This window comes from Amblyomma mixtum, chromosome 10 (assembly GCF_055824585.1).
Source record: "Amblyomma mixtum isolate Tamu chromosome 10, ASM5582458v1, whole genome shotgun sequence".
NCBI lineage: Eukaryota > Metazoa > Arthropoda > Arachnida > Ixodida > Ixodidae > Amblyomma > Amblyomma mixtum.
This window is the reverse complement of record NC_143021.1, coordinates 66,236,503-66,254,990: the sequence shown is the minus strand read 5'-3', so window position 1 is coordinate 66,254,990 and position 18,488 is coordinate 66,236,503. Positions and strand designations below refer to the sequence as shown.

General features: G+C 46.6%; 1 protein-coding gene across 7 annotated transcripts in view; it reads left to right on the top strand.

Moving 5' to 3' along the window:
* The first annotated feature begins 1,790 nt into the window (after positions 1 to 1,790).
* The window catches only part of LOC149326004 (uncharacterized), a 66,331-nt gene continuing 49,633 nt past the window's right edge, over positions 1,791 to 18,488 (top strand). For 2 of the 7 annotated variants that reach the window (XM_089565039.1, XM_089565041.1), the window contains exons 1-6: positions 1,791 to 2,200; positions 2,389 to 2,525; positions 13,188 to 13,331; positions 14,503 to 14,560; positions 16,214 to 16,366; positions 17,979 to 18,111. In XM_089565039.1, the coding sequence (XP_089421165.1) occupies positions 2,405 to 2,525; positions 13,188 to 13,331; positions 14,503 to 14,560; positions 16,214 to 16,366; positions 17,979 to 18,111 (609 nt within the window). In that variant the 5' untranslated portion in view covers positions 1,791 to 2,200; positions 2,389 to 2,404. The other 5 variants (XM_089565040.1, XM_089565037.1, XM_089565043.1 and 2 more) reach the window with 5 other exon arrangements.

Here is an 18,488-nt window from a genome sequence, read left to right as displayed (position 1 = left end):
CGACTTCAGCAGTGCCCCGACCCGATTGAGATTGGAATTCTCAACACAGTGCGGCGATTCTGCCTGTCAGTAAGTGGTATTAGCGTTGCATTAGCGTACCAACCTACTAGATCGTGTAACTGCACATTCTCTGGTATTTGTGCACCAGTGAGTACTGGCGGGAGCGGAGAAGGCGAGAATGCGAATTGCTTTCAGTCAACTGGCTTGTATCGCTCGTAGTACGAACGGCCCTACGCAAGCGGCAGGAGGGGCCGAATTTCCATTTCATCGCGCGTATCTCCGCAAACTAGCATTCTAATCGTCAGAAGTGGATTCGTTTCGGTCATGTACTCGCTGTTTCCAAAATGTTCAGTTTGTAAACGGGGTACTCTGTCGCAAGCTCAGCATCTAAACTGTCACACTCGCCATGTCCAAGCAGGCAGCGAAAGCGTTCATGAAAAACTGCGCTCCACGAAAAACTAGATATTCATTGCTCGCCGCGATCTTGTGTTTCAACACATTTTGCTTTCGTTTTTCTAACATGCAACACCGTGCCGCATTCGCCCTACAGGCAACCGGCGACAAAAAAGCACGCGTGAACTGCGAGCATGGCGCTCACGGATGCTGATCGTTCGCTGCGTCGAACGATCAGCAGTTATTTGGTTATTGCAGGAGCTAATGGCATAGCACACAGGTGGATGGACACGAGGCGAACCCCCACCCAAAATTTCTAGGCTTGGCAGGAATAAAACGGGCGAATGACACTTTCAGAGTTCGCACGCTGCTTCGTCTGCAGCCCACCGGCTGCAAATTATCAGTCCAAGATGGCGTCGGCGGTAGGTGGCGCTCGAGTAAAACAAACATGGCGGCGCCCAGGTATCGAAACTAAAATCATGTATATAGTAGCTCTAGAGCAGATTGTGTTAGAAGCGGTCAAGAGACCGACCACCAGCGCGGCTCACGCCTTTCAGTTAGGTGCATGGCAGCGAAAATGCCATGGTGGCGCTGTGATCGACTTGGCTTAGAATATAACCTGGAATAACCACTACTTGTTTACTGGCGTTTAACGTCCCAAAGCGGCCATGAGAAGGGCTCCGGAAATTTCGACCACCTGGGGTTCTTTAACGTTCACTGACGTCGGACAGTGCACTGGCCTGTAGTAGAAAAACTACTGTTCGTTTTCGTCGTTGTCAGCTGCGCAATTCGAAGTCGAATTTTTGCATGCGGTTCTCAACTGAGCAAGTATTAGTTATACAGATTTGGTAGGGCGTATTGTGTTCCAGAACTCCGCCAATTATGCCATTATTGCCGCAGAAGAACCTCGTTCCTATGTAACAAATTTGGTTGGAGCGAACGCGCGCAAGCAGACGACGCCCTCGAGCAAATGTAATGAAAAGAAAGACGCACCGAAGCTACTCGATCGCTGGACGAAACTGGATCAACATGACCGTTATATTGAGGATAACAGCAGAGGTTGACATTGCTATTATTTTGGTAAAAAAAATTACGCTGCTCATAATTAAGCCTTGCGCAAGATGTTGGACATCGGGCGCGCGCAGCTAGCGCTTGTTTGGTAGCAGACGTCACTTATGCCGAGATCATGGAAATGAGGTTGAAATCGCGCGCAGCGTGGCTAATCCTTTGCTATTATTTGGTCAACAACGTGCCAATTAGCCTTTAGAGACTATAAAAGCCCCTACGCAAATACGTGTTTACCATCAGTTTGCACGCGTCTTTGCATCACTCCGCGCATGGCATAGCGATTGCAGCGCCCTCGGCCACCGTATCGTCATACGGAGCGGGTGTGGCTCACTAGAGCGCATTCTGGTACGGAGTAGCGTTTAGTAAATCCGTGTGGCCTCCTTTTATTCCACGCGAAGAAAAAGCCCGTAGAAGTAGTACGTGGTACACTACTGGTCGGGACGTGAGTTAACTTGTGGAGCAGCTTTCGCGCCCTAACCAATGGAGGTAGCAACAGCGGACGCTTTCTTCACTGTGGTGACCGTGCTTCTTCAGATGACAGCGAACCCATCCTAGCTGCGGTTATGCGTTTCCACTCGCGCCTGTAGCGTCGGCCCGCTCGCGTCGTATTCGCCTCGCATCCTGTCGCGGGACCGGAGTCCGTTTTCATCCTCCGTCGCGGGCTGCGTTGATGTTATTTGCCGGACTGCGTCGGCGAAACAAGTTCAAGGTTGGAGGCGTCACTTTTTCGTCGCCGCTGGTGAGCGCTCTTCTTCTTTCTCCGTTTCGAGGGGCATTTCGGGGTGGCGCCAGCAGAGAGCGGTCAGCCGCGAAGGCCGGCGTTGTTTTGGGCCGCCGTGGGCGGCGGCCGGCGCTGCTGACCGAGCACGCGGCGAACGTGCCCCGTGGCCGACCGTTCGAAACCCCCCTGACTCGTGCGGCCCGCAGGTGCACTGCCCCGACCATGGCGAGCAGTGACGTGATCGAAGTGTTCATCGAAACTCTGCACGGCACAGCCTTCGAGCTGCTGGTGTCGCCAGCTGACACGGTGGTCTCGATCAAGTCCAGGATTTCGAGACTCGAAGGTGAGCCCCGATCGACTGCTGCGTTCTCCGAGGCGAGCCTTGCTGGCGAGAAAGGTCGTCAGCTGCGCAGCGTAGTGCGTTTGCCTGCGCGGCCGGAGAAACCTGAGCCGCCGCGGCAGGAAGGAGCCTAATCTACCGTCGCCTTAGGCCTCCTGTCATGCCCTTCTGGCGCCGCTGCGCCACATTCGTAAACAGTTGTGGCCCGGCGAAAGCCGATCGCGGGGCGGTAGGGTTAGTGGCTGGAACGTGCGTCACGAGCGCCCGGGCTCGCGCGGCCGAGCGCACGCAGACATCCGTCCCCTGGCCGCCTTCGGTGGCCGGCCGCCTCTCCTCCCGGCCTGGTTTTCGGTACGTGTTGCCTTTTTGGTGGCTGCCAAGGCACACTCCAGCGAAGCGTGTTTGGAGTTTGCCTTGTGCCTCTGTCATTGGTGGTTTGCGTGTTGCTCTGCTGACGCCAGGCAGCTAAGCTTGCCTTTGTGTCATGACCTGTTATCATTTCCCTGTTTTGGCCGGAGCTGTGGGTGGATGCTATGTGGAGTCAACTTGTTAACTCTTTCCTTACCGTGCCCATTGAGCATGGGTCATATCGCGTGCTGTTCTGTTCTGTTACGATACCAGTTTCAACAAGTCAATTTTCACTTACGAAGCGGCGTGTTAACTTTGCTACGAAGCGGTGAATTTCGGCGCAGGATTGAACAACCTGGTGCGGAACTTTTTTAGCAAGCTTGGCAAGTTTCCAGACATCCGCGCAGTCTTGCAGATGACCTCTGTTACAGGCGTCAATTGCCGTTTGTCAACATTGCGTGGACCAAGATTTGGTCCTAAAGAGGCATCCATTTTCCCTTCAAAAAGGGGATGAGGTGAATGTTTTTTTTTCCGCACTGCCAGCAGAATTTCAGCCAACAGGATTTATCCTGAGCCGTATGATCTGAAACTGACGACCCACAAAACAGAGGCGTATGCTTCGCTCATAGGGAATAATCATCAAGTTGCTGCCACTACATTCTTTTTATTCCCAGGCACACAAGGCTCTTCTGCACTTGTTGGATATCTGCGATAGTTACGCAACTAAGGGCTGCTAACATGTGAGCCTTGGTTAGTGAAGGTTTCTTTTCAACCCTGACTTTATGCCTAAGCTTTAAGCGGTAACTGCACGTTCCTCTGCTGCTGGTAAACCCGCAACGAGACTTGGTGATAGAGCAGCACATCTTCACTGTTTCTCTGCCGCCTCACCATTCATGTCATAACTGTGCTACTAACCTGTTTAAACAGCGTAACATATGCTAAAAGCACTGCTGAAAATTTTTCTGGTCAAACATTGAATTTTTCTGGAATGCCATGATTCTTTGGTGCTGAGACTTGCACAAAGTGACGTTTCTCTCCCACACCTTGCAGTAATAACAGTACATGCGCCAGCCTTTCTTGTTCTCAATACAGGACACAAGAGACAAACACCGCTAACTTCCAACAGATTTTATTCTCCTGAAGCATCACATTTATACGGTAATCACATCAGCCAACAGTATCAATTCCTTAGAAGAGCGAGCTCTTCATCTGAGAGGAGAATGGAAGGTGTGCTTACACACGCGCATCCTGACCTGTTTATCTTTTCGGCTTCAATGATTTCGCGCGTTACCCTTTCTCTGCTTTTTCCTTTTACCAGACTTTTATCAAAGAAAGGCTTACAGGTTTTTGACTTGCTTGCGAGAATGTGATCAACCAGCGATCCGCCTTGCCCGTTTCTGATGTTGCAAGTTGCAGGTTTTTGACTTGCAACGTCAGAAACGGGCAAGGCGGACCGCTGGTTGATCACATTCTCAAAATGCAAGTCAAAAACCTGTAAGCCTTTCTTTGATAAAAGCCTGGTAATAGGAAAAAGCAGAGAAAGAGTAACGCATGAAATCATTGAAGCCGAAAAGATAAATAGGTCAGGATGCTCGTGTGTAAGCACACCTTCCATTCTCCTCTCAGATAAAGAGCTTGTTTTTCTAAGGAATTGATACTGTTAGCACATGTGATTACTGTTTTCTGGCGTATAAATGTGATGCTTCAGGAGAATAAAATCTGTTGGAAGTTAGCGCTCGTGGTGTTCGTCTCTCGTCTCTTGTGTCCTCGTCTTTTGCTGCACTACAGTGTAATGCAACTATGTACCAACAAGCCCAAAAAACCACGCTACTGAACTATATTTCTTCTGTTATTTCTGCCTAGCTTTCACTCAACTATTGGATGCATGGCTCGGACGTAGCAAGCGCCTACAGCTTCTTTGCTGAAACAGCACTGGAAAACACTCGCAAAATAGCTAGATCAAAAGTTGTGTACTCCCAAAACCCTCTGTTATTGGCTTGTATGCTTCCGGGCGATGAGCGAAATTTTCTGCAAACCCAGAAACTGAGCAACACAATGAGTGGCCCTCAGCTCATCATGCAATGCCAATGTGCAGCGTCAGATTATTGCCACATGTGGCTAGTCACCTTAGTTGGAAAATACTTTGTGCGCCTGATTTGTATTATCCAACTTTTTTCATCTGTGATTGTGGCATATTTTTTTAGTTTTGCTTTCAGCTTTGCTAAATTTTCATACCTGACAATTTTTGTTTTACAGCTGATCATTTGCTCTTTAAATGTCTGTCATTCATAACATTTAACTTAACAGGCGTCTGCATACTTCTAGCATTTCCCAGTGAAAATATTAAAAAAAAAAAAAAAAAACGTTAATGCCTCCAAAGAATACCATCTTTCTGTAAGGCTGCAAACGTTTTTTTTTATAGCTCAAATTATGAGAGAAAAAGTTCTTTATGCAATAAAACATCTGACTTTGGGAAGACTGACAACGCAGGCAACACTTTAAGCGCCTGTCTGCATTGTCCTGTCTGTCCTTGGCAGCATTTTTCATCATGACGTGAAACCAACCTGCTCCACTTTTGGTGTTGCTTAATCTGACTTTTGGTATTTTCAGGCATTTTTAAAGTACTTTGTCTCTCTTTGTGTTTTAAAGGTGCAGTGAAGTGGAATCTGAACTCGTCTTTTTGCTGCGGGAACTCGATCTACCCGTTCCAAGCATTCTTAGAAACTTCGACTTACTGCCCTATGTGGCCGATTTTCCTAATTAAATCGGGTTAAAGGGACACTGAGGAGAGCACTATTAATATATTTTTTATAGCAAAATCCGATAGTTCGGCATGTCATGGCTTTGTTGCCACTTGGCCGGCAGCGAAAAATGCATTTATTTCTAAGAAATTTGGATTCGAAGTTGAAAAGGTTTTTCCCGCCGCTGTGATTCAAACTTGGGATTCGGCTATGACGACAGAGGACTAAGTGACGTGAAACATGACGTGACATGACGTGTGCAGACTCCGTGATTTCTGGCGGCCAGCAGTGCGGCTTAGCAGCAGCCGAAAAGAAAGCTACCGCCGGCCGCACGTTGAAGGCATCTATCGGCTATTGCGGCCGTCGCTACAGTCGCTTCGCTTACGTTTGCACCGGCGTTTTGCGAGCGTTACGATGGATCTCGTTCTCGAAGTCGTCAACGAAGTTCTCGCAAATAGACACCTTTAGCATACCGTGTACCTTGATACCGCTAGCGGAATACCGGGAGCCCGCCTAACGCCGGCGAGCAGGCGCTGATTGGTCCCGATGCTTCAGGCGAGTGCGTAGCTGCCCGGCACGTGGCGCCATCTGGCGACGTCAAGGAGATTTGCGCATGCATTGGCTGCGCCTCAGTGATTTGTGCTTCTCGTGTCCTAGCGTTGCTAGAACCATTGGTTCTAGCAACACTGTTTTGTTATATGACGTCATGACGCTTGTACTTGCGAGTTTGGCCTGTGGCCGCGATACCTGTATTTTGGTTCTTGCTCTTTTCTACGTTACAAGAGCTTTGTTGTCAGTATGAGTGGCGTTTTTGTAATCAGGAGCTGGTATTCTGTCGATACAAGCCAACTTCAATTTCTCCTCAGTGTCCCTTTAAGGTCCGGCTCCCGCCTTTTTTTTTTTTTTTTGAATTCTCCCCGTACGGTGGGTGGAGTCGACCAACGCGTGGAGTGCCTTTCAGCCAGCTCTGTGGAGGCTTTGCTTTCGCTTTATTTTGTTTTTTTAGGTTTCCATGAATAAATAGTTTCATTCGCAGATAATATAGCTGCAAAATAAGCCCGCAGAAATAAATACGCATGGACTATTTGCTACTACGGATTACTATGTATTACTCCGCCGATGGCAGAGCGGCAAGCCCCCACGGACTGGCTGAAAGGCACTCAACGCGTTGGTCGACTCCGCCCACCATACGGGGAGAATTAAAAAAAAAAAAAAAGAAGGTGTGAGTCGGACGTTAATCTGATTTAATTAGGGAAATCTGCCACACAGGGCAATAAGTCGAGGTTTCTAAGAATGCTCAGAACGTGTAGATTAAGTTCCCGCGGCAGAAAGATGAGTTCAGATTCCTCTTCACTGCACCTTTAAAGTTTCTGAAAAGACTGTTGGACTTTACAGAAGACCTACCTTTGGTGCAGGGCATGCCTGCCCAGTAGGCTTTCTTCTCTTCCATCAACACTGAGCACATTATCCTTTGCTGCATTTGTTGGGTGGGCAAAAGCATTTGGTATAAAGGTGTGCGCAGGTTTACTTGTGTTTACTTGTGACCAACCGCTGACCAAAACGTGTCGTGCAATTATGGTGGAAATGGGAAGATGTTGTAAGGATTGAGCTCTCCAGTATTGTTAGAGACTAGGATTTGTAATTGAAAGTCGCATAAAACAAACTGAAATGGCATCCCACCACGTGGCCTCATCTCTGTAAAATATCACTGGTTTGTTTTAGATGCGCGGTGTTTTGTTCCAGGAGTGGTTGTCATGTTTGTTCTGGTGTATGCTCTCTCCAGTGTGCCCTTCAGGGAAAAGCAGCACTCCTTTCGCGTCGCCAGTCAGGGGCTTGTAGCATCTATCACTGGATGGCACCACAGTGTTTTGCATTTCTTGGAGGAATGTACAGCTACGGTTCACTAATACTTTTGTCTATGAGGCGTGTGTTGCTGTGTCATAACAGCTTTGGGTGTGGAATGCTGCTCAGTTCTGGAAGTACTGCCTGGTGGTTGAGATTTGTTTACTTTCGATACAGCACTTTTGCTGACATGCACTTGCCATTGTGCTCGCTGATCATGGTTTCCACCATCGAAATGTGTACAAAAAATTCTCGGTAAAAATCTTTTTCTGACATGAGGGATCGAGCACCTTATTAGCTTGCCGTTGCTCAAAAATTGAGTGGTCAGCCCCTTTAAGAAATTTAGACAGGATATTTGCTGCTGCTCATGATCCATTGTTCTGTTTGCCTGACAGCACATCCTGCCATCTTTTTCGAGGGAAGCATGTGGAAAGGAAGGAAGTTACGTGCGAGTAATGCAATTCTGTCTGTTGCATTCTAATTGTGTTCTAATTATAATCAGCTCTATTCTAATTCTGCGTTATTCCTGTGTACCTATACTCCGTTTCATTCATAGCAGGCAACGCTGCGGGCGTTGCTGCAAAACCATATTACTCTGCCACGTATCATTCGTTCTTCTCGAAACTGCGGTCATTGTTTGGACGAGTACAGAGAGCGGTATAAAAAGATGTGGTAGCATTGAAAATCATGGTCGAAGCTGTGAGATGCTCAGTGTCCGGGCTCCCTGGCCATAATTTTCACGGAGAGTGAACTACCTTTTGGGCGCGGATCTAGTAGAAGCGATTTGCCCTACCAACCGCGTATCATACCGCCACGTGTACTTTTTGCTTCTCGAAATCTCGACGAGTCGCAGGACGAAAGTGTGGCAAGAGGTAAAACGCAGTCCAGGAGGTGCCAGTCACGGCACTTAAGATTTGTCGCCACGAAATATGTTTGTGTTCGCTTTAGTTTTACGGCGAACTACATTTTGCATGCGGACTTAGCCTGTGCGAACAGGCGCACTAGCTTTGGCAGCGTTGTGTGCTATGTATGAAATGGAGTATAGTGTGGTTGTGAGTACATTCATATTTTCGCACTTTTGTTGACGTTTCACCGTTTTGACCAATTTTGAGTTTTGTTGTAATGCTGTCACTTTTTGGGTGACACTGGTTTTTTTTTCTTTGTGTTGATGAGCCATCTGATGCTTTCGCGTGAGCAATGGAGACCAGCCTGGCATGAGGGGGGAAGAATCTCCCTCCTTGGTAACTGCCATGGAGCTGTGTTTGTTGCGAGGAGTGCACCCTCTCTGTACAGGAAAAGAAGTGGCTGCGCATAAAGCGATGCATGATTGGCAGTTGGTAGCTGCTGTGCGGGAGGTGTGATTTGAATCCTGCACTTTCTGCACATGCCAGGTCACTGAGGCCATGTGGAGTCGTTTTTAAGTGTTCAGTCCCCACAAAAGCCAAGCGTCAGACCAGGGCTGCTTGTGCGTAAACTGGTGGCTCCATGGCGGTGCCGCCCATGAGCATCCAGCCAGCTCTCAGCCTGATTTTAAGCAGGCAGTAAACATCAATGCCATACATGCTTTGTGCACATGCATGTTTTGTAGAGGCAGAATGGCTTGGGATCTCTCCAGACCTTTGTTGGCACCCCGTGTAGCTTGTTTGTGACGGAACAGCGCAAAACACCGGGACAAGAGACAAGCGCTGACTTACAACTGATTTTTATTTCGAAGAAACAGTGCTTCTTATACCTTCTTCACACCCTCAGTACACATGCGTCACAACCATATCGTTCAAGCATCCTAAAATGACAACCTAAAACAAATAATCACATTTTTAGCATGTCCAATTCTTTCTTTGTTAAAGCAACAGACGGCGTGCTGACACAATCTTCGCGCAGCCTCGCTAGCGAAGCTGCCTCGATTATTTCACGGACTAACTGGTCTTTGTGATTAGCCAAGGCTCTACATTTTTGCAGACATTGCCCTTCAACAACTTGTGCACCTGATTTCCAAAAATGTAGAACTTTTGGCTAATCACAAAGCGCAGTTAGTCCGTGAAATAATCGAGGCAGCTTCGATAGCGAGGCTGCGCGACAATTGTGTCAGCACGCCGTCTGTTGCTTTGACTAAGAAAGAATTCGACATGTTAAAAATGTGATTGTAAATCTCTCTATTTGTCTTAGGTTGTCATTTTAGGATGCTTGAACGATGTGGTTGTGACGCATGTGCTTTTGAGGGGGTGAGGAAGGTATAAGAAGCAGTTTCTTCGAAATAAACATCAGTTGTAAGTCAGCGCTTGTCTCTTGTCCCGGTGTTTTTGCGCTGTTCTGTCACAAATGAATAACCAACATGCCCAAGCTGCTGTCCTGGCCCGTGTAGCTTGTCGGCAACTTTCTACAGCTTTTCGAGACTTGCTATGGAAACCTACTTTGGAAATTATTCTGGAGGCGATTTTTAAGTGATTATTTCAACTGCTGGCACTGGGGAACGCTTGCCAAGCTAAGATAAGGGAGCAGGGCAATGCTCGGAAGTTGTCGCATGCACAGTGGTCAGTGAAAAGAGCAGTGTACCCTCATAGAGTGCTGCACTGGCTGATTTGCTGTTGAATAGAAACCTCATGTCCTGGGTGCATTGCATTTTTACCTATCCAGAGTTGGTTGGTCCCTTATTTGAGTGTGACTTTGAAAGAACAGTTCAGTATGCAAAAAGCAATGTCTGAGCACAGGCTGGCATGCTGAAGGGTCATTCCACGTCAGATGTCCTAGACAGGCTCGACCATCTCCGATTCGTAAAAAAAAATCCTTGGAAGCTTATTGCAATGTGCATAATCTAAGCCTAAAGTACTTTTTCCAAAAAAATAATTTATTCCTCAGATGCGCTCACTTTGAACGTTTCGGAAAGGCATGAAACCAGGCACAGCGCAATAATCGATAAAAAAAATCAGAATTTTTAGAAATTGCTTTGTAAATTTTTTAATGACATTTGCAGAGATTGTGGCTTTTGATACGATTCAGGTCGTGTAATTTTGGACGGTATAAATATTTTTTTACATTTTAAATGAAGGTAAAAATTATGACATTTTTGAAAAAAAAAAAGACCTTTCGGCAATTGAGAAATGGCCATCTCGCTTCCCTAGATGCCTGTCACCTAAAAAAAAAAAGTTACAGCTTGTGAAACTGAATATTTCGAAGTGAAATAAAATGCTCAAGTTGCAGAAAAGAGCGTTTTGAACCGTAAACACCTGTTTTTTTCACCCTGAGGTGGTCCAAGTAAGAATACAAGCGATGGTGAGTTGAGTAGAACAGTTTATTGCCTTTCATTTCTGAAGTTTGATTGGAGGTGATTTTTGTTTAAAGTGAGAAAAAAAAAAAATTTTTGTTTAAAACGAGAAAAGTTGAGCTCTCATGCAGCAAGTTGCATCATCTCTTTAAACGCTTCTTCACCGCAGAGCACGGCACCTGGCATGACACATTTATGGCCAGATAACCATTGCAGTTTGCTCAGTCGAGCATCTTTAGGCCTGGAGCTAAGGCATTTGGCAGGCGGTATGCGATAAGCTAACAAAGAGGGTTCAGCTTAAGTTAAGGACAACGCAGCGGGCTATGGAGAGGAAAATGATATAGGTGTAACGCTAAGAGATCAGATTTGGGCGGGTTAATGACATCCTAGTCGAAATCAAGAGGAAGAAATAGTTTGGGCAGGGCATATGTAATGCGAAGGCAAGATAACCGCTGGTCCTTAAGGGTAACGGAGTGGATTCCAAGAGAAGGCAAGCGCAGCAGGGGGTGGCAGAAAGTTAGGTGGGCGGGTGAGATTAAGAAGTTTGCGGGGATACAGTGGCTGCGGCTGGCGAAGGACAGGGTTAGTTGGAGAGACATGGGAGGGGCCCTGCAGTGCGCATAGTCAGGCTGATGATGATGCGATAAGCATTTTGGCTTTCACTTTCAAAGTTCAAACGGACCCGCTACGGCGCCAGGCAGCCAAGAGCAGAAAAGCGAGGTTATTCAATGTGCTGTCTTGCGTGGGCCACAAGGAGCTACCAGCCAGCACGGCAAATGCAACACGAGTCCTTAGTGTTTGTCCGAATAAGATCGCGGAGAGACGCCGCGCTTCTCGGAGCGCACGTGACGTCCACGGCTTCCGGTAACGCGAGACATGCTGGCGGCCTCGTGATGGCGCAGAGGTGCCTTGCTCTCGAGTGACCGTCCTTCCGTTGTCCTCTACACGTGGCTGAGGGTTGCATCAACACACTGAATAACAACCTCGGCGGCGTACCTGCCGCCCTGGCAGCATTAAGAAAATCTTTTGCCACGATTATGTCTTGAATAAACAGCGCGGACTATAAGCACAAGTGACAAGGAAACGGACGACACAGCGCTGACCAACAATTGAGGGTTTGTTGCTGATCATGCAAGTATAGATACATAGATGTGTGGAAAGATATACAAAGTGCAAAAAAATATATATAAATGTGACAACAGCAATAGAAGCACACAGATTTGTTTGTGCTTCTTTATTTATTGTGCATTTATGTCACATTTATGGTTTTTTTTTTTCACTTTATATCTTTGCACACATCTATGTATTTATACTTGTGTGATCACCAATAAACCCTCAGTTGTTAGTAATCAGCGCTGTGTCGTCCGTTTCCTTGTCTCCTGTGCTTCTCTTCGTTCGCGCTGTTTGTTCAAGATGCTTAACCAACTCGCCCGCCAAAACGTGTCAACACGAATATATGTTCTACTGCACAGTGTTCTGATGCCTGGCTGCGGTGTAAACTTCACTTGGGAATGACAACTGTACATTTCGCCTGGCCACAGTGTCGATGGTGCTGTGCGGTGGAGAGGCGTTAAGAGACTACACAATTTACGGCGCAAATGCGCAACTTCGCAAATTTTTTCCCGCTTTAAGCAAAAATCTCCTCGATTGAAACTTCAGAAATGAAAGGCAGTAAAGTGCTCTACTAAACCCGCCACCGTTTGTTTCTGTACTTGGACCAGCTCAGGGTGAAATAAACAGGTGTTTACGGTTCAAAATGCTCTTTTCTGCAACTTCAGTATTTTATTTCACTTCAACATATTCAGTTTCCTCAGCTGTAAAATTTTTTTACTGGTGGTGGCCGTCTTGCTTCCCTAGATGTGTATTTGTGGACTTCTGAGAGGAAGTTGTCTTTTTAAAAAAAATGTGAAAATAGTGTAATTTTTATATATTAAATTAAAAAAATTACTTGTACCTTCCAAAATTACATGATCAGAATTATATCGAAAGCCAGTATCTGTCGACATTAATAAAAAAATTCATGGATGACCTTTCCTTGATGGCACTTGATTTTGTCTCGGGTATTTCTTCTTTCGTGCCGATGCTCACTGCACTGCTTTAGATCTCTGGTTGATGCGCGTGTAATCCGTTCCTGATTAAGATTCCTGGTGTGGCGTCATTGAACCCTAGTCTCCTGCTTATTTGCATTTTCGCCTCTTTGTGTACATACTGCAGTTTTTTCCCAATAGACGCTCAGTTGCGAGTGAGCGCCTGTGTCGTGTTGTCATCTTCTTCTCTTCGTCTTTTTTGTGCTTATTAACCATGAGTAGATTACGCACATTGCAATGAGTTCCCGTGAACTTTTTTAACAAATCTGGGATGGTTGACCTTGAAGGACAGCGCTTGCTTAATCAAACCACCTGGCCTCCCACGTGGGGCACCGGGGGGCTGCTCTCTCTCTCTCCGGCGCTGCATTTGCTTTGTTGCCTGCAGGCATCCCTGTGTCGCAGCAGCATCTGATCTGGCAATGCCAAGAGCTTCCGGACGAGCTGTCTCTGCATGACTGCAACATCACTGACGGGGCCACCCTCAAGTTGGTGCTTGGCATGCGCGGTGGGCCCATCAACACTCGCAAAGGTGCGTGTGTGCACGCGGATTAACGGGGCGGGCGAGGCGTGCATTCTGGTTTCTGGCAGCAGCTGTTTGCATTGAAGTGCGCAACAGTGATACGAAACATCAAAGCCAAAGTGCATTCATGGCAATGCCAAGGATCTTCTTGAAGCAAGGAACGGATGTCTAATGCCCGTGCCACACGCGCACGAGAAATGGCAGCAAATGCTTAAGGCCTTAAGTTTGTTAATGCCATTATTTTCGGAGTTGGTGCTACATGTCCACATTTAGTGCCATTATCGAAAGTGAGGATGACTACAACGCTTGCAAGGCAGTCAAAAGTTTCATCTGAATGTAAACAGTGCTAATGAGCACATTATATTGGGAATGTTGGTCAAATGTAGTGTCTCAAATCTCAAATCTTTATTTCCATCGGGGCTACAGATGGAGGGCTACGGAAAAAAAGCTGCCACTTGGCAACTTGACGAGTCCGCAGCCCCAAATATAAGGCAGCGTGTAGACAGCACCAGATAATGAAAAACAATTTTCCAGAAAATACAGCTGTTCTTGCTTTACAAGTCGAAAAAGTAGCCATAAACTTGCATGTCGCACACAAGTCGAGAGTACCTGTCAAAAAGGCTGGTTAAAACGGCGCTCTTCGCATCGAAAACGCGACATATATTAGATGCTGCATCTGACAAAGTTACGAATTAACCGTTTGCTACTGGTTAGGAAGTTGTTACTCGTGCTTTTCTGTGTGTGGAATGGTAACGAGAGTACGAATGAGTTGTGGTGAACTCAGTGGGTCACGAATGGCAGGAAGGCTAATGCCATTAAATTTATGAGTGTGACACTGCACGAATGTCATTAAAACTTAAGGTAGTAAGCACTTAATGGCATTAAATCTGCCCGTGCAGCATGGGTATAAGAAGGAAATCTCGTAGGCCTGTTGTGGCAAAGATATTTCTTTAAAGTGAACGTTATATTCAGGTCATGGGATTATCTATTTATAATACTATATAGGCCGGACGAGTGTTGCGAGATGATTGTGCATGTTGCCTCGGTTGTTCCCTGAGCCCACAGCATTTCTCACGGCCCGTGTGCTAGCATGGGTCGAAACGGCATAGTTGTTTAGTGCGGGGGGTGTTCGAGCGTCATGTGCCTTGAGGAGCTCTCATTTGGTTGGCATTTCGTGCAGCCTCTCTTGACGATCGCCCCACCTTGTATGACGTAGCCAAGTATCTGGACACCAAAGGGTGAGTTCTCTTCTTCGGTCACAAATGCTGCCAAAAGTAAACGCTCATTTAGTAACAAAAGGGTTCACACATTGCGAACAAAGACTTCTGCTGTGTTGCTCTTTTTGGGAATGCACTACTTATTTGACAACTGGAATGTTAACACTTCAGTGACTTTAATTGGCACTAGCTGGTACTTTACGTAACTCCTAACAACATTCACTTGATTTCAATTTGGAAGAACTGCTGCATAGACTTCTACAAGAGAAAACAGCAAATTCCAACTGTGCAAAATGCTTTCTGGAAGCTTGTGTAAGTTTTCTGTGCAGTGCTTGTATTTAAATGCAGCTGTGTACCTTGCTGCTTGTGAGGCAGATTTCACACTAGGTTGTGCTTTCTTCGGACGATGTCTCTGAGCCTTGACTGTGATAATGGGACAACCTTTGTGGGCACGAAGGTTTTCCTGTTATGCACCAAACGTTAGAGATGGTCCAAAATAATTTGCTGCTCTTGAGCTTTCTTTCTTTATTGATTTTCATTACAAATGAGTGGACGAAGATAAAAGCTACTAGTATGTAGCTTCAGAGGCCTTCAACCCCTTTCACATGCAGCAGCTCAGATAAGCATGGCATACAAAGTATATTGTGATACTTTCACAAACAAGTTCCAAATAACAAGTCCAATGTGCACGCAACAGTGACTGTTAGTTGTGCCTTGCCTTGAAAAAAAAAAAATGCAAACACATAGGAGAGATAATGAAGAGAGAATATATGGCAACATTTCGTAGTATCACATTTGGTAAGAACATAGGAAAGCCTTAAGTTCTGAAGGGTTCATATTTTGGATGTCTATGCCTTTCTAATAACGTTTGCTGTTTAATGACCTCGGCAAGTTATTCTCAAGCATTTGTTTGCTGTAATAAGTCCTGTGTCTTATAACATTCCACATTTGTGTGCAGCGTGTAGCTGTCACTTTGTGGTGTAAATTGGGGATTTCCATTAATGTAAAATTGCTTCTTTGTACTGAACTCCTGTACAAGTCCATATGTGTACACGTTATGAATTTTTCTTCTGGGGTACCTTTCGAAGAGAGGGTCAATGTGTTCAGTGTGGGATGCATTGGCAATAAGACATAGCGGCCTTTCTGCATGAGTGATATATTGAGATTTGATTGCATTGTTGTACCCCATACTGAGTGACCATGACTGATGTGCGAGGCAGTATTTTAACAGAAGTAGGAAAAATGTGTCCGTTATGACTTAACAGATCAGCTGTACTGCTGAGCTTCTTGGGGACTGAGTCTGTGTGGCCATCCCATTGCAAGTTGCTGGAGAAGGTTACTGCAAGAATTTCAATTATGTTGACAACTTCAGTATGCATAGACTTGAACATTACAGTGTGATGCTCTGGGATTTCTTTACCTTGAATTTGAAAAATGGCAGCTTTGGTTTTATTGCAGTTAGCCTGTAGGCATTTATTTTTTACCGATTAGAATGCCTTCCAGGAAGTTGATTTGCCGTTGTCATTAGTTCTGTGTTATTGTAGGACTGTAAGAAAATGCTTGCTGAGTGAGGAATTTGGTATAGCCATCTATGGCAGGGTCTCGTATTCCTTGGAGTGCCGTTTTTGGGCGCACCTAATGCATGCATGCCTCAATCTCCATTGTGCATTCTAGAGCATGCTGTGTGCCCTCTGATAGTGACGAGCTCGGAGGCCTGACTACCCCTCGGCTGCGGGCAGTGCGAATGGTAGTGATGCGCGACGGGGACAAGGTCCACTTGTACACGGTGGTGGATGGAGCCACCAGGCCACCTTCAGGACTGCTCAGGTGCAGCGCATGATTTCTGCTGTCTTTGCTGTTGTCTCATTTGTTCACTCTGCTAGTGAGCAGTACTAGCATTGGAGAGACCCTTCTTAGCCGCCAGTTTGATGGGTGAAGTGGGGGCACGTGAGTGACCGAATGTACAAAAAGGCCGAGGAGTTTTTTTTTCACTTGCTTGGAGCTAGAAAGACTGCAGTGCATTCCTTCTGGGAGTTGATAAGAGCATTTGCGACATAGATGGTAACTAGAGTGGAGCATAAGAGCACTTGCTGCTGGGCTAGTTGGTTTTGGTTCATAATTAAAGACAGACAAGACACATAGGTAGGTGACGCCTACCTATGTGTCTTGTCTGTCTTTTGCGCCTTAAAACTATTTAATTAGAGTGGAGCAACGCTGACCAGCTTCGAATAGATGAGTGGCTCAGTTTTTCCTTTGTGTCCATATTTTTGATGAGTGATATGGGAGGAGACCATATGGTGCAGTAGTTGTAGGAGTGGCTGAGTCACACGTTGCACTTGTAATTTTGCTGAGAAAGGGCATAGGGGGATGGGGATTTGAGCGAGAGTGTTCGGCACAGAAACCCAGACTGATGTCAAGCATGCGCTTGAATGATGTCAAGGCCGTGTAGCACAGTGGAATCTAGTGTACCTGTTATCCACAAGGATTTTAGAGGTGGTGGAGCAGTTCTTTCATTGCCAGGTTGAAAAGCAAAGGTGATCTGTTGGGGCTAATGATGCTGAGGGTCCTGTCTGTAGTTGAACATGTGGGCATCAAGAGGAGTGTCAGCCATGTTGGTGAGAATCGACCTTTTTCACACAGCCGCTCTGCGCATGCACGCTTCTCCTTCTCCAATTCATGCTAGCTGTAGGCCGCCACAACTCTTAAGAATGCAGAGCCCCTCCAAGGAGACCCTCCAGCCAAGTGGGTTGTCCATTGGGGTGAGGTGCCTCAGTGCCCCTTAGGCTTAGTGGGGTGCACTCGGTATGGGCAGCTAGCCAGGTGTGCGGGGGATAGAGTAGTACTCCTGTAAAAATAATGCTTGGGATATCCGACGTCAGGAACCTAGATGTAGGCGTGATTTGACTCTGTGTGCACACAGTCGATCATGGTGGGCACTATGGCTCCCTAGACGGAGTGGATGCGTGCCTTGCTCCGAGTAATTGCCTCCTCACATTTTTAGCAGGGTCTCTAAGTGACTTCGCCACCAATGAGCTTCAGTGTGTGTTTCATTTAGTTTTATTGCCTTGAGGAGTCTATGTCTTGGTTGGTATGGCCAGTCATGTAGTCTACACTGTTGCTACACAAAATTAACACCAGCAAAAAGTGAGTACTGTCGTCTGGCCTCTTGTTTTGCTTGAGACCTCTTTTTGCTGGTGTTGTGCAGTAGCTGGGCCAATAGCAACTTCAGTAAGAGTGGCAATGAGATGCTGTCTCATGTTGGGACAGGGGAGAAAGCTGAGTGGAGACATGAACTGATATCAGCTATCCACTGATATCCACTGGAAAAAAAGGCAGGTGTGAAGGGTGATTAGCCACAGGCAGCTTTGCTTCCAAGGTAGAGGGGAGAGAGAAGTGGTGCGCTAAGCCTAAGTGTGCGTGTGTGACTGGCGAGGTGCAGTGAGGACAACACGCCCCGTGAGCTGAGCGATGAGGACAGTGCCTCGGAGAGCCGGCGGCACCGAGAGAACATGATCACTCGCCAGAAGGTGGAGCAGCTCCAGAGGAAACTGCGCTCCTGCCGACTCCGCAAGGTGATGCTCTTTTTTGGTTTTGCGCATTGCGTGGCACTTGCCGCCACCATGTCTGTGGAGAGAGTGGTGTGTGGAGGAGTTGTGTACGATCAGTTCATAGTCACTTCATGTGGTAAAAACCAAGCAGGATGACCTGAAAAGAAAAGTGCTGTGAGCGAGAGAAATGCACTATGTTTCGTAGCTTGTCTGTAAAATTGTTATATTTCCCGTGGGGAATGCTATCCCATAGACCAAGGGTCCTCAGACTTAGTTCTGCGGAACACTTGAGCTTCTTGAAGTGCTTTTCGGGTTGCGAAAGCACCCAAATTTATGCATGCTTCCATCCACTTTGTTCTTTGAGACTAATCATACTCTTTCACTGTTTAGAGCCAGTCTAT